This window comes from Nannobrachium achirus (genome assembly GCF_963921795.1).
Source record: "Nannobrachium achirus genome assembly, chromosome: 20".
Taxonomy (NCBI): domain Eukaryota; kingdom Metazoa; phylum Chordata; class Actinopteri; order Myctophiformes; family Myctophidae; genus Nannobrachium; species Nannobrachium achirus.
The window spans coordinates 34,709,750-34,722,670 of NC_137827.1; the positions used below are offsets into that span (position 1 = coordinate 34,709,750).

General features: G+C 41.7%; 1 protein-coding gene across 1 annotated transcript in view; it reads left to right on the forward strand.

The window, feature by feature from the left end:
- Positions 1–4,572: 4,572 nt before the first annotated feature.
- The window catches only part of dtnbb (dystrobrevin, beta b), a gene marked incomplete at both ends in the record, with an annotated part of 48,287 nt that continues 39,938 nt past the window's right edge, over positions 4,573–12,921 (forward strand). Inside the window, 5 exons of the mRNA XM_080751001.1 lie at positions 4,573–4,639; positions 4,985–5,065; positions 5,261–5,474; positions 9,206–9,291; positions 10,283–10,437. Coding sequence (XP_080607127.1) covers positions 4,573–4,639; positions 4,985–5,065; positions 5,261–5,474; positions 9,206–9,291; positions 10,283–10,437 — 603 coding nt within the window. The remainder of the gene's footprint in view (positions 4,640–4,984; positions 5,066–5,260; positions 5,475–9,205; positions 9,292–10,282; positions 10,438–12,921) is intronic.

The following is a 12,921-nucleotide window of genomic DNA, read 5'->3' on the forward strand; positions in this document are numbered from 1 at the left end:
TTATCAAAAGATATAGGCTATTATAAATAAATAACACAGAAGTAAACATTTTGACTGAATTCTTTTAAGTGTGATCTGCTCAGAAAAAAAGATGCCTAGACGCTATTATAGTAGGTAATGCAATATTTGAACAGTGGTTCTCAAAGTGGGGACTGGGGACCCACAGGGGTCCTTGAGGGGATTTCAGGGGGTCTGGGGTTCCAGGGGAGGTCCCCAAACAGTGGTTTGGGACCCATTTGTGGGTCACGGACCAATTTTTATGGGTCACGACTCAAGGTAAAATCCAATTTTATTTTCCTAAGTTTAAAAAATAATATAATACATTTTTAAAAATATATAATGAAGAAGTAGTGAAAATACTCTGAGGTTAAAAAGTTTGGGAACCGATATAGGCTATTTGAAAATATCACACCTACACAGTACACACATTTGAGCTTACATTCCCAATTTTCCAAAAGGTCTTGAAAGAAATGTGGAAAAATCCAATGTATTGGCTATTTCTGAAACATTTTAAGCATAGGCCTAAATCTTGTATGGTGGCTGATGGCTGTCACAAAATATGTTCAGATGGTGAGATGGGGTTCCATGGCCGGGAGTCCTTGGCTTGACTGGCTTGACATGAAAAGGTTTGAGAACCACAACCACTGCTGTGAAATTAAGTGACGTCATGGCAGTTGTATTCACACATGATGTTCTGGATCCCATAGTCGGACCGTTGAGCAGTGATTGGCTGGTTAGTTGCAGCCTTGCAGGGTAACTACATAACGATGTAAGTATTAAAAGAAAGGGAAAGTCGAGCAATCTCACAATTATGACGGATGACATGAGAGGTGGCAGCATAGGGCCAGGATACTATGTGATTGTGTGGACACAGTTGTTTATTCATTTTCTGCTGGGCGTTCAAACCATAAATATTAGTATTGACTAAAACAGCGGTTGCCTAACAACGACATAATAACCAATCACAGCGTGGCGACCCAGAGAGTCCCTTCGGTCTGTGGGATCTACATTAGCCTCTATGAAGCATTACCTCTATTATGGTGTGCACACTGTGCAGGGGTGGGAAAAGTATTCACATGTTTTACTTTAAAGTAAAAGTATCAATACTGCAATATAGAAATACTCTGTTACAAGTAAAAGTCCGGAATTCAAAATGTAGCCTACTTGAGTAAATTATTAAAGTATTTGTATCACTTAAAGAGTAAAGACAAGTAGCCTACCAAAAGTAAAAGTAGCCTGCTACAAATTGTTTGCAAAGCAGATCTACAACTTGTAGATTGGCTATTTTCAAATAGCCTAGGTATAAAATAGGGTAGAGTCAGTGGTTAATGTAGGCTATAGGCTATTTATAATAATATTATAATGTAGGCCTATATCTACAAAGTAACTAGTAAGTTGTGAATGTAGTGGAGTATCGGATATTGGATATACTCCAGTAAAGTACAAATGCCTCAAAATCGTGCTCAATAGGCCTACAGTAGGGCTTAGTATTTATAAGTAAATGTAAGTTTAGTTACATTACACCACTGTGTGTGTGTGTGTGTGTGTGTGTGTGTGTGTGTGTGTGTGTGTGTGTGTGTGTGTGCGCGCGCGCGCGTGCGTGTGTGTGTCTGTGTGTGCGCGCGTGCGTGCGTGCGTGCAGAACCGTGCGTGGCTGCTTGCATGCGCGTTGCTTTGCTGTCCTCTGCCGTCGGGTCGTTGATGATGCTGAGCAGAGCGGGGCGCTCGTACATCTCTATGTCGCTACAACAACCGCAGTTCTGCAAAGATCGAGTCGAATGAAACAGGAAAGAAGGAACTTGAAATGCGATGATGATGATGATGATGGTGATGATGATGATGGATGGCGTGGATCGTTTCTCATCGCCCGGACAGCAGCAGTAACGTCAGCCGGACCAGCGTGCGCATACATCAAAGGTGAGAGAGAGAGAGAGAGAGAGAGAGAGAGAGTGCAGTGATGATGAATCACGGAGAATAAATATCCTCCTTATTCACCCTGGACCACTTATTATCCTCTTCATCTGATGCTGATGATGCTCCAGTCTAACGCAACCTGCGTGATTTTCCTCCTGGTAAGGCCAGTTGTCCAGTAGGCTATATGCCTCTTATTCGGTGGCCAGCCTTGGGGAGAGAGAGATCATCAATAAGGAGAACGCGGAATGTAGAATTATCTGTATTTGTTATCCAGAAATGATCATGGCCATCACGACACACCATTCATTCACATTGCGGAAATAAGGTAAATTGTGAGTTAAATCATCAATATGGCCGCGTTTGTCGTGCCGTTGCTTCTAGAGTGGAAATGCAAGTGCTAAATAGTGTTCCACACACGGTCAGATTTGGGGTTTTATGGACACAGGGGGAAGTAGGAAAATATTTGAGTCGTTCGAAGGTACTGCAGTAGCCGAGTGCTTATGTGGAGTCGCGTCAAAGGATGTTGTCATTACCTCAAAGCTGAAGGTGCGGTTACAGTAAAATGCACCTTTATTATACGGGCCTATGATGGATAATAAATACTCCATCTGGAAATGTAGCTGGGTTAATATTGGCGATTATTGTGCAAATGTCTTTATTTTAAACGTTTATTTTTTATCATTATTATTAAGGCACACAATGGATGCAGACTTGCAGTCATTCAGATTATATGGATTTAAGAATCCCAAGACTCAGGCCTTTATCTGACTGATCACTGATGGACACAATATGTGAACCTGTTATATGCATTATATGCATAGAGCTTTTATTCTTTCAGTTATAGGTTATTTGAAGCTCCGTCACACACTGATAAATCAATGTAATACATAGGCTATGACTTATTTTTGTTTTAATGACCTACATCAATTTTTCTGACGTCCCCTGCAGGCTCATATAGGGCTCAGTCAATGGCTGTCTTACTTGTGACTTTTACTCCAATTAGGTTACTTTTCATTGCACGAATCAGTCATATAAGGTATAGATTAAACTGCCATCATCTATGTCCTCGCCGGCTGTTCACAGTTTAGCTGTCAAATGCCTTCCCACACAAGGCAGCGGTCTGGTTGCCTACATGAGTTGGTTGTAGTTACTTCATAGCTGCATGTTTACAATGAACCATTGTGTGTTATTTTGCTGACGTGACTATTATAGGTCTCCCACTGCTCAGCTGATGTTTTCTACCCTTTCCCCCCTTTGTCTGATGATACTAACTTAAGATATAGGCCAGAATTGGGCAGATCTTTGTACAAATGGAACTGTGTGTGTGTGTGTGTGTGTGTGTGTGTGTGTGTGTGTGTGTGTGTGTGTGTGTGTGTGTGTGCGTGCGCGTGCGTGCGCGTGAACATACACACAGTGTATAATCTATATATATTCTTATATTCTGGATGGTATTCATCCAAAACGCCTTACATGAGCTTGTACATTTTGGGTGAGCTTGTTTCCCCCTGGGGTGGGCCCAGGGGGAAATGTGCCCCTGGTCCTGCCAGTGTTTCTGCCATGCTCTGGCTGTTGAACCGCAAAAGGTCCTACCCCTTTGCTGGGGTCAAGGGATGCCTGGTGGTCCCATGAGCCCGAGTCCTCTTTTAGAGCCAAAATAAGTCTGTGTTGTATTCTGTCGTTAAATCTCACTGAAGAGTGAAATGTTTCTAACTAAGAGGAAACTGTGGTCTCGCCACATTAGAAAGAAAACAAGAAAGATGTCACGCCTATCGGCTGATATCCTGTAGTTAGCTTAACCATAGCTACTTCGCTCACACAGTTGGTGTACTGTAGCTGATCCACACACATCCTGTATGTTTGTTTGTTCAGTAGTACCCTTGTTGGTCCACGAGTGCATTCTGTGTAACAAACATGTGACTTAGACATGTTTGACGCTTTGGAGTTAAGTCCCTTAGCCTCGGCTGTCAGTGCTACCCGGGTCTTATCCCTCACTGGCCAGCCCCAACGTGCTCCTCCTTGTCCATCATCGAGTGGGTCCTCTGTGGCCTGGTTAGTGCCATTAGCCCACAGGATGTGGTCTTTGCCAAGCGGGATGTCATAGAGAATTAGCATTTACACAGAGCATGGGTACTCGAGTGTTACTACACACGGACACTACTGGTGGGGGGGAGACTTAATCAAGCCCTACAAGGATTGGAAAATGGTGTTAATTGCTTACTAAAAAGCTAAGTGTGTTCTGATAGAGAAGAATTGTTTACCTCTTGGAGTAAAGTAAGAAACCATTACTAACTGTCCTGATATGACTTCTCTCTCTGTAGGGTTGACGTTTTTAGACCTTCAATTTGCTTGAAATTCAGCCAGCAACAGGTAAAACTACCTTTCAATGGCCTGACATGAAGTCTACCAAAAACTACTACTACTTACACTAGTATGTGAACAGCAGTATATGTATGAGTTCTTCAACCTGTGTGGTGCCTTCATTATATACTCTATACATTTCTGAGTGTAAGTTAAATTAACAGCTTGAAAAACATAAGTAATGGATAAATTCACTTTATACTTTACCGTACAGCAAAAACTGAAGCATTTCACTGAACGGTCAACACAATTTTAATTAGGCTTAAAAGGTGCATGCTCTCCTGTTTGATGTGCCACAGAATGATCGAGGAGGGCAGCAAACGAGGCAAAGCCATGGTGGAGAAGAGACAGCTCTTCATGGAAATGAGTGAGTGGACTCAACTGACTGAGAGAAATCTCCCCTTCACAGACAGCATGGGCTTATGCAACTCCTTCACTGACTGGACATCACATCTTCCTCTGACACACACGCACACACGCACGCACGCACGCATGCACGCACACACACGCACACACACCCGCACACACATTGAATACCCTAGCCAATTGTCATGTTGAATGTCATTAAATCAATGTGTTTGGTGTAATCCTTCTTTGTGTTCTTCTTACTTTATACAAAGTAACACATTCATCCGATAGCGGTATGATGTCTGTGTTTCTTCGTAACTTTGTAAACTAAACATCTATAACTATGTCTTGTTTATGTCAACAGGAGCTCAGAACTTTGATGTTATTAGATTGTCAACCTATAGGACCGCCTGTAAGCTGCGGTTCGTGCAGAAGAGATGTAATCGTAAGCACACCTTTGTTTGAACCATATAGAGAAACATACTCTTTCTCTCTTCCTTCCCTTTTCAGCAACTTCTTTTTTATCTCTTTATGTGGAATGAAATGAAGAATAGAAATATATTCAGGAATACGATGAGGATTGTAAGCTAACTACTCTTGTCCTCACTTGAAGTCTCTCTCTCCATCTCTCTCCCTCCAGTTCATCTGGTGGACGTGTGGAATATGATTGAAGCCTTCCGTGACAACGGGCTCAACACGTTGGACCACAATGCTGAGATCAATGTGTCCCGGTTGGAAACTATCCTGTCTTCCATCTATTATCAGCTCAACAAGCGGCTTCCCACCACCCACCAGATCAATGTGGAGCAGTCCATCGGCCTTCTGCTCAACTTCATGGTGGCCACCTATGACAGGTGTGTCCACTATGGTCAATGCAGAATAGGGCTGCAACTGCCGATTATATTTTAACAATTGTTCTATTGATTACTTTTTCAAATTAATCAAATAATCGAGAAGCACATTTTTGGAGTATATATGTTACAGTTAGATTGGGTAACTCAGTTAGATTGTGGTAAGAGCACTCGTTTTGTTGTTCACCACACACCCCTACCACCACCTGGATCAATTCACTTTGATAGTCTCTTATCAGCGCACCTGTGTAATTCTGCGTAATCACCATGAGATGGCGACAACAGCCATTCACTTGTGTAGTCGCTGACGTCACTTGTTTGCGACCCCTCTTTATTTGTTTATCTACTAGCCTAGCTCATCCTTGTTTAGCCATTAGCTTACTATGCCTAACTCTAACCCTAACCCTAACCTTAACCTCAGTAAAACTATGCCTAACCCTAACCGTAACCTCCGTGGGGTGAGGCGCTATCATTCCTGCCGACGCTACGTTGTCGTTGTCGTTGTTGTGGATCAAAGCGACTGCTTGTTCCGCCCCGCGCCGCACGACGAGCGCTCCGGTTCTCGATCTAACTGATTCTCGATCTAGCGGTGACATATACTGTATATATACAGTATATATACATATATTGTATATCAACCATTCAACGTGAAAACATCTGAATAGATTTTCTAAATTAAATTAAATTAAATAGTTTGATTAACAACATTTAAGCCCTATTTTATACTCAAATCATATGATGGTGTCACATTAAAACAATATCTACAAGTTTACAATATGTTGCTTTGTGACACATTGTGAGCTTGTAGATCAGCTATCTTTGCTATATTTATGTTATTGCAATCAATTATTTATTTTCTAATCACATTAAATCGATTAATTTGATTAACCGTTGCACCTCTAAAGCAGAACAACACTACTGTCTAGTATTTACCTATCTGTTGTCTAACATGAATAACAATCAATGTTATACCGAACATCACACTATGTGTACACTGTACATACATAGGTGCAGTATTTGTGCGACACATCACTGTACTATTATATTATTTTGCATGGCTACATTACTGTAAACAGTCACAATCAGATAAAGAATCACTGGATTAGCCAAGTGTAATAAATGTACAGGTCCAGGAACTTGTCTGGTCGGCATTTGATCTTGCTGCGATGCAGAGAGATCAAATCTTATGTAATAGTACAGAACAGGCTGATACATGCGTGGTGCAGGGACAGTTGCATCTCATATACACAGTGCGACATTGTAGAGCATGACAGTAGATGGAAAGTACTGTAGAGCAGTGGTTCTCAACCTGTGGGTCGGGACCCTCAGAGGGGTCCCCAGATGAGAGTGAAGTGACAATTTAGGTCTTTTAAGAACGTTTTAATACCTAAAAAACTAAAACTATGAAAAATACCATTATTGCATAAAAAGTCAGCAACAAACTAACTGGTCAAACATTGGCCAGATTGTCAAATAATAGAAGAAAGAGGCACATTAAATTGAAAATAGACAATCTACAAGCTCACAACGCCTTGTAGATCTGCGATTTTCACAATATTTATCTGTGGAATCGAGTCAAACTAAAGTGAATGCCTCAACTCCTACGTTCCAAGTGCTTTTCAGGGTGGGGGGTCCCCAGTTCAAATGATTATTTTGGGGGGTCATGGCCTGAAAAGTTTGAGTAGAACTCTGCAGTAAGTAAGAGTCAAGCTGTGTTCAAAGAATGGCTGTGTGAATGGTATCAAACACGTGACGTCACACGTGCATATCTCCTTGTATGGGCCGTTCTGTCCGTGACGTTTGTTATCTCAATACATGGAGTTCCGTGCTACACAAAGCCAGACGTAGGAGCGGTTAGCACCGCTCAAAAAAAGACACCCTCATGACGTGACAGGATAGACCCTTATGACAGAGAAGGGATATACGGATACGACAGGAGTATTTGATACAATAGAGAAGTAAATATACACGTATTGGAGCGGTTAGCAGTGCTAAAGAACAACAACACCCCTTGTAAATCTCAAACACACGGATTCCCTTTTGTTTTCACCTGGACACCCATCAAGACTGATCAGAAGATACCGTACAACTAGAAAGATGCAATTGGAAATTGCAAGTGTGGTTGCCTTGAGGCGAGTCACACTTGCAAATATCTCTCAGTCCTTGTCCCTATTCGAGCGGTGCTAACCATTCCGTCCTTGTCCCTTTTATGCCCATATATAGAGACCCATGATGTCATCAATACACATTAGGTGCCCACTAATAATCTTAGCTATTCAGTGACAGCGTTTTCTGGTGATTTTACAATGTTTTCTAATGGTGATCATCACACATGCGCACGTGGGTGCATGTGCACGCTGCTCTGTTCTGCAGCACACTATAGGTGTAGTGGCTCAGAGTGAGGCGAAACATTTTTAGCCTGGTATAACTAATGCATCTAGCTAACTAACTGCAGTATCTATCCTTCCCTCCTTGTTTTAACATGGGTGGATGATGGTATATCTGCAGCTAGGCTAAAACATGTTTGCTCCCTGCCGTGTAGCTTCTCCCAGGCATCACTACACACTGTGGGAATGGGGCGCATGGCGCTGGGGAGCGCTAGAACGGAAGCTATGCTCGTTTTTTCGGCAGAAGAAGAATTGAACCGGATAGAGGAGTCTGTTTTGCTTTGCTTTCACTTCTGTATGCACTCGTCTCATAGTGACCGACGGTCACCCGGATTGTACATAACGGCGATATTAATCAGATTAATTAATAAAGAAGATAAGACGGAGATCTCCGTTTTAGGCACGAGATGGCCTACTTTTGGTAAGACGGAGATCTTTGTTTTTAAACATTTTTAACGAGTTGTGGGTTGCGCCATAATATATCCATATATGGAGCTGGCCAATACCTCTACATCTGACATCACAAACTCCAGATATGGATATAGCTCCATATATGGATACAAGTCAATGGAGGAAATTCATTCAAGAATACATTTATATCAATTAAACTATACAACCTTTCTCTACAGATATGTAGAGCACATGATTCCTGATGAAGCTGGTCAATTTTACATAATATGGCATGAGTGTGTGGCACAAAAACTGTGGGAGGAGTAGTGTGGCAAACGTTTGTCACTCTTGAATAATAAAGTCGGACAAGTATTATAGTACCAAACTTTGGTCACTCTTGAATAATAAAGTCGGACAAGTACTATAGTGTGTTGCCCTGTTAGGGCAACCACACTATTTAATGATTACAATGCACTTGTACGATAATATCAGGGCTGTTTCTGTTTTAACTTAAGAAAATAAGATTCATGTACTCTGTTCCTTCCCTCTGCTCACATCTCATTACAAACTGATTTAGACGTGAATGAAGTGGCTTCCCATCATTTTAAAGCATCTAGAAGCAAGATCTACCTAAGATCTACGATAAAGATCGACCTATTCCCGGCAGACTGTTTCTTGAACTACTGCATCACTCGACTAGTACAATTTTAACTTAATTTGATATACACTATACAGCATGTTATTTTAAGTTGTATTTCATCCAACCTCTGTATTTGCAAAGATATACTTTTTTTAAGCCAGAGCGCCAAATTAATCTCAGAGCGACTACCAGGTTAAACAGTAGAATCTAACCATTAATCCCCTGAACTAGCTCTTGAAAGTCGACTTGTGACTGAAAACGAATTGGATGCTTTCATGACATCATTGCAAGCTCACAATCTTTTTTCTATTTTACAGTGAAGGCCACGGGAAGCTTACTGTGTTCTCTATGAAATCCATGTTGGCAACTATGTGTGGAGGGAAAATTGTGGACAAACTACGCTGTAAGTCAACTGTATTTAACCTGAATATTGTTTTCCTGGGTTGCTGGTATTTTATCTACTTGTTTTTCACAGATCCAAACTCAAGACCCCCTCAGGGGCTATTTGTCCATTGGTGTAGTTGCTCAAATGATGCACATAGGGGCGCTGTTGGGACACATAAAAACACAACATTGCATACACACATTAAAGACATGTTTTAATTGCTTGTACTTGTTCTTGTATGGTAGGCAACTGGAGTGAATTGTTTTAATTTCTACAGAGTGCACAGTCTGTGTTATTTTTACAAAAGAATGGGGCTTGAAAAATAGCTGATTTAATTAGTATCATCTCAATCACATTAGACAAGATTAGCTCCCCCTGCCTTCTTCAACATTACTGTCGTTCTTATGAACATAATCAGCAAAGGAGTCTCTTGCTGTGACACCTGTGAATTCACATAGTTTAGGACTAACCCAGAGAGCACATGGATCTTCTTCCAAAACAACCAGCCTTTTATAACGCCACGAGAGGCAGACTAACCTACCTGTGCTAAAGTTTAAAGTTACCCTAATCTTAATGTCTATTACTACTGCTGAGCCAAGTCTCCTGAGGTGGCGCGTCTGAGGCCTGTCCTGGACAAGTGTCGTGTCACCGGACGTAAAAACCTACAACAACAACTACTGTGATCACCGGACGTCTTAAACAAATGGCAACCCTATTTTGTGCATGTCATTTTGTAGGTAAAATCTTTAAATAGCCAAAATAGCAGATCTACAAGCTCACATTAATTTAGAGAAACTCGGGCCTCAGCCACTTTCTTAACCACTTACATCATATTTTTTTACTTCATCGTACAACGTTGTGAGCTCGTAGATTGCCTATTTTAGCCATTGTTGACACTGTTGTACAATGAAGTAGAAAATAATGCTTGGGTGGTTAAGAATCTGGCTGAAGTGCCAGATATACTCTCTTTAAATGAATACAAAATCAAGACAATCTTTCTTTCTCTCAGATATTTTCTCACAGATCTCTGACTCGAGTGGAGTGATGGTCTTTGCCAAGTTTGACCAGTTCCTTCGCGAGGTGCTGAAGCTGCCCACTGCTGTGTTTGAGGGACCCTCGTTTGGCTACACCGAGCACTCAGTACGCACATGTTTTCCCCAGCAGGTAAGAGGCCAAAATATCCCATTTGAATGACCAGGGCAGAGTTTTCTGTTTGACCGGTAACATTTTAATTGGTTGGCAAATTTAAAGACTGCCGGCCACAGTGGCCAGCCGTAAATGCTGTTATTAAGCCTAAATATTATTAAAATGATTTTGATTAAAAAAAATGGTATCCCGATCTGACACTGTCACGAAGGCTTGCTTCTGTAGCTGCTGTGTGCAGAACTATATCAGTCTATTTGTCATATGATGGTGTCGCGCATTGAAAATATCAGAGCTACAAGCTCACAACATGTTGGAACTTGCAGCTTTGTGAGCTTGTATGTCTGCTATGCTCGTCACGCACCATCATACGGCGAAGCACAAATCCAGCTTTTCACAGATGAAAGAGGGAACGCACTAACCACCAGCGCTCTGTGTCTTGGTTTGCTCGGCACCGTTTACTGTTATGATAAACCGCCCGAGGTATTCCAAACTCTATATGGGTCGTGGAATCACATGGATATTATACAATCAAGCACAATGACTTTCTGATCGCAGCAATGGATGTGGTCTGGGTGACCAGATCCAAACTATTCATTTGAGGGACAGAAGTATTGTTTGTGTGGGACAATGTGGGACGGTCAGGCAGGGTGGTTAGCAACTTAGGCCGCTCAAGTTGCTATGCTTTGAGGTCATTTGATACTGTCTATCGTTTTGTTGGTAACCTGCTGTAGCCTAGGGGATATTTTAACAGGCTTAAAAACATCTTGCAGGAAAAGGGACAATGAGAGAGATTTACAATGGAAAGCCAATTATTAAGAAGATACCCAACCCTATAATGTATTCACATGCTGCTAGAGCAATGCTGAATATGTCCAGTCTGGTCCAGTCTAGCTTGCTCACTAACACCTGCACATTGATTATTACACATTGATTACACATTGATTATTACACATTGATTATTACTTTCACCACATCATGTGGTGAAAGTTGGACATGTTGGTTGCAGCCAAGTCACCCTTCCTTGTGCCATCATGACATAACAAAACAAACAAAGGTTGTAGGTTTGCATAAGGTTGAATGAGATCAAATTATAATTATATATTAGTTTGTAGGCTACTGTGCGACTCCGCAAGGCAAGCAGTTCACCCGTGTCCCCTTTATTCAGTTATGTTTTGGCAAGCGACACCTCTGCATGAGTACTGTAAATAGATATTATTTAGTTAACTATAAAAACAGGAACAGATTGCATCTTTGATAAAGTGGAAAGAAGTGCATCGCCAATGCACATACAGTAGCCTACCGTTGTTTCCCGTTGAGATTGGTAGATTTCACCCAGATTTCTTCCTCTCACTCACGTCACTTTGTCTGCTGACCTCACTCAGCAATGAAATTAAAATAAAATAAAATAAAACAATTCACAGGAGGCAAGCAGTGATCACCCCCTGGTGTGCAATGCAATGTAGTATCAAATGCACCGCTTTTTTAAGAGTAAAAATCGAACCTCTGTTCGAAGTGGAGCTGTGTGTGTGTGTGTGTGTGTGTGTGTGTGTGTGTGTGTGTGTGTGTGTGTGTGTGTGTGTGTGTGTGTGTGTGTGTGTGTGTGTATTGCAGTTGATGCTCAGGGCAGGCTAGACTCAACAGCACCTCTCTGGTCACCCAGGGTTACTACATACAGGCTGCATACAGACCCACAGACCCACCCACCCACATACCCACATACCCACCCACATACCTACACACACGGCCACGTATAGGGAGCTTGTGTTCCACACAGCTCCAAAAAGAAAATAGACCGTGTGACATGTGTGATCTTGGATATGTGCCAATCTCAATAGTAAACAACTGTATCTGCAAACACGCATACAACATTAATTATAATATGAACGATAAATTAATTTGTTGACCGGTAAAATATAATCCTGCCGGCCATGGTGGCCGGCACTGAAATTGCCTAGCCCCCCTCCCCCCGGTTTTCATTTTTACAGTTTTCTTAGTTCTGCTCCTGCTGAACTTCTGACCATTCCCACCATTGTATCATTTCTGACCGCCTGCAACAAAATGTAGTCATTTAGTCCAGATGCAGCATAATCCCGTAATATTACCATCTCGTCATGCTTCAGGTGTGCTGATATCCAGTTTAATGAGGTACGGTGTGGGATTCTTTGGGCCCACAGGTCATTCCCACTCACAAATATATACAAAATATGCTCGCCCCTCCAAAAGTTGCATAGATTCCCATGGGATCCCGCTCCCAATGCATGGCTCTCCTCCCTGTGTTTCCAGCTCTTTAGTAAACAGAAAATACATTTTCAGGTGGGATACCATTGGAAGACAATGGAAAAATAAGCGGACTATACAATATAAAATGTAAGCTGATAAAATACTGGATCTTTGTGGGGTTCTCTTTCCTGATTGGGTAAAATTGGTATCACACATGAACCTGTATGTATGAATTTCCACAATAGCAAAAATATAAGATCTACACGCTCACAAAACATCATG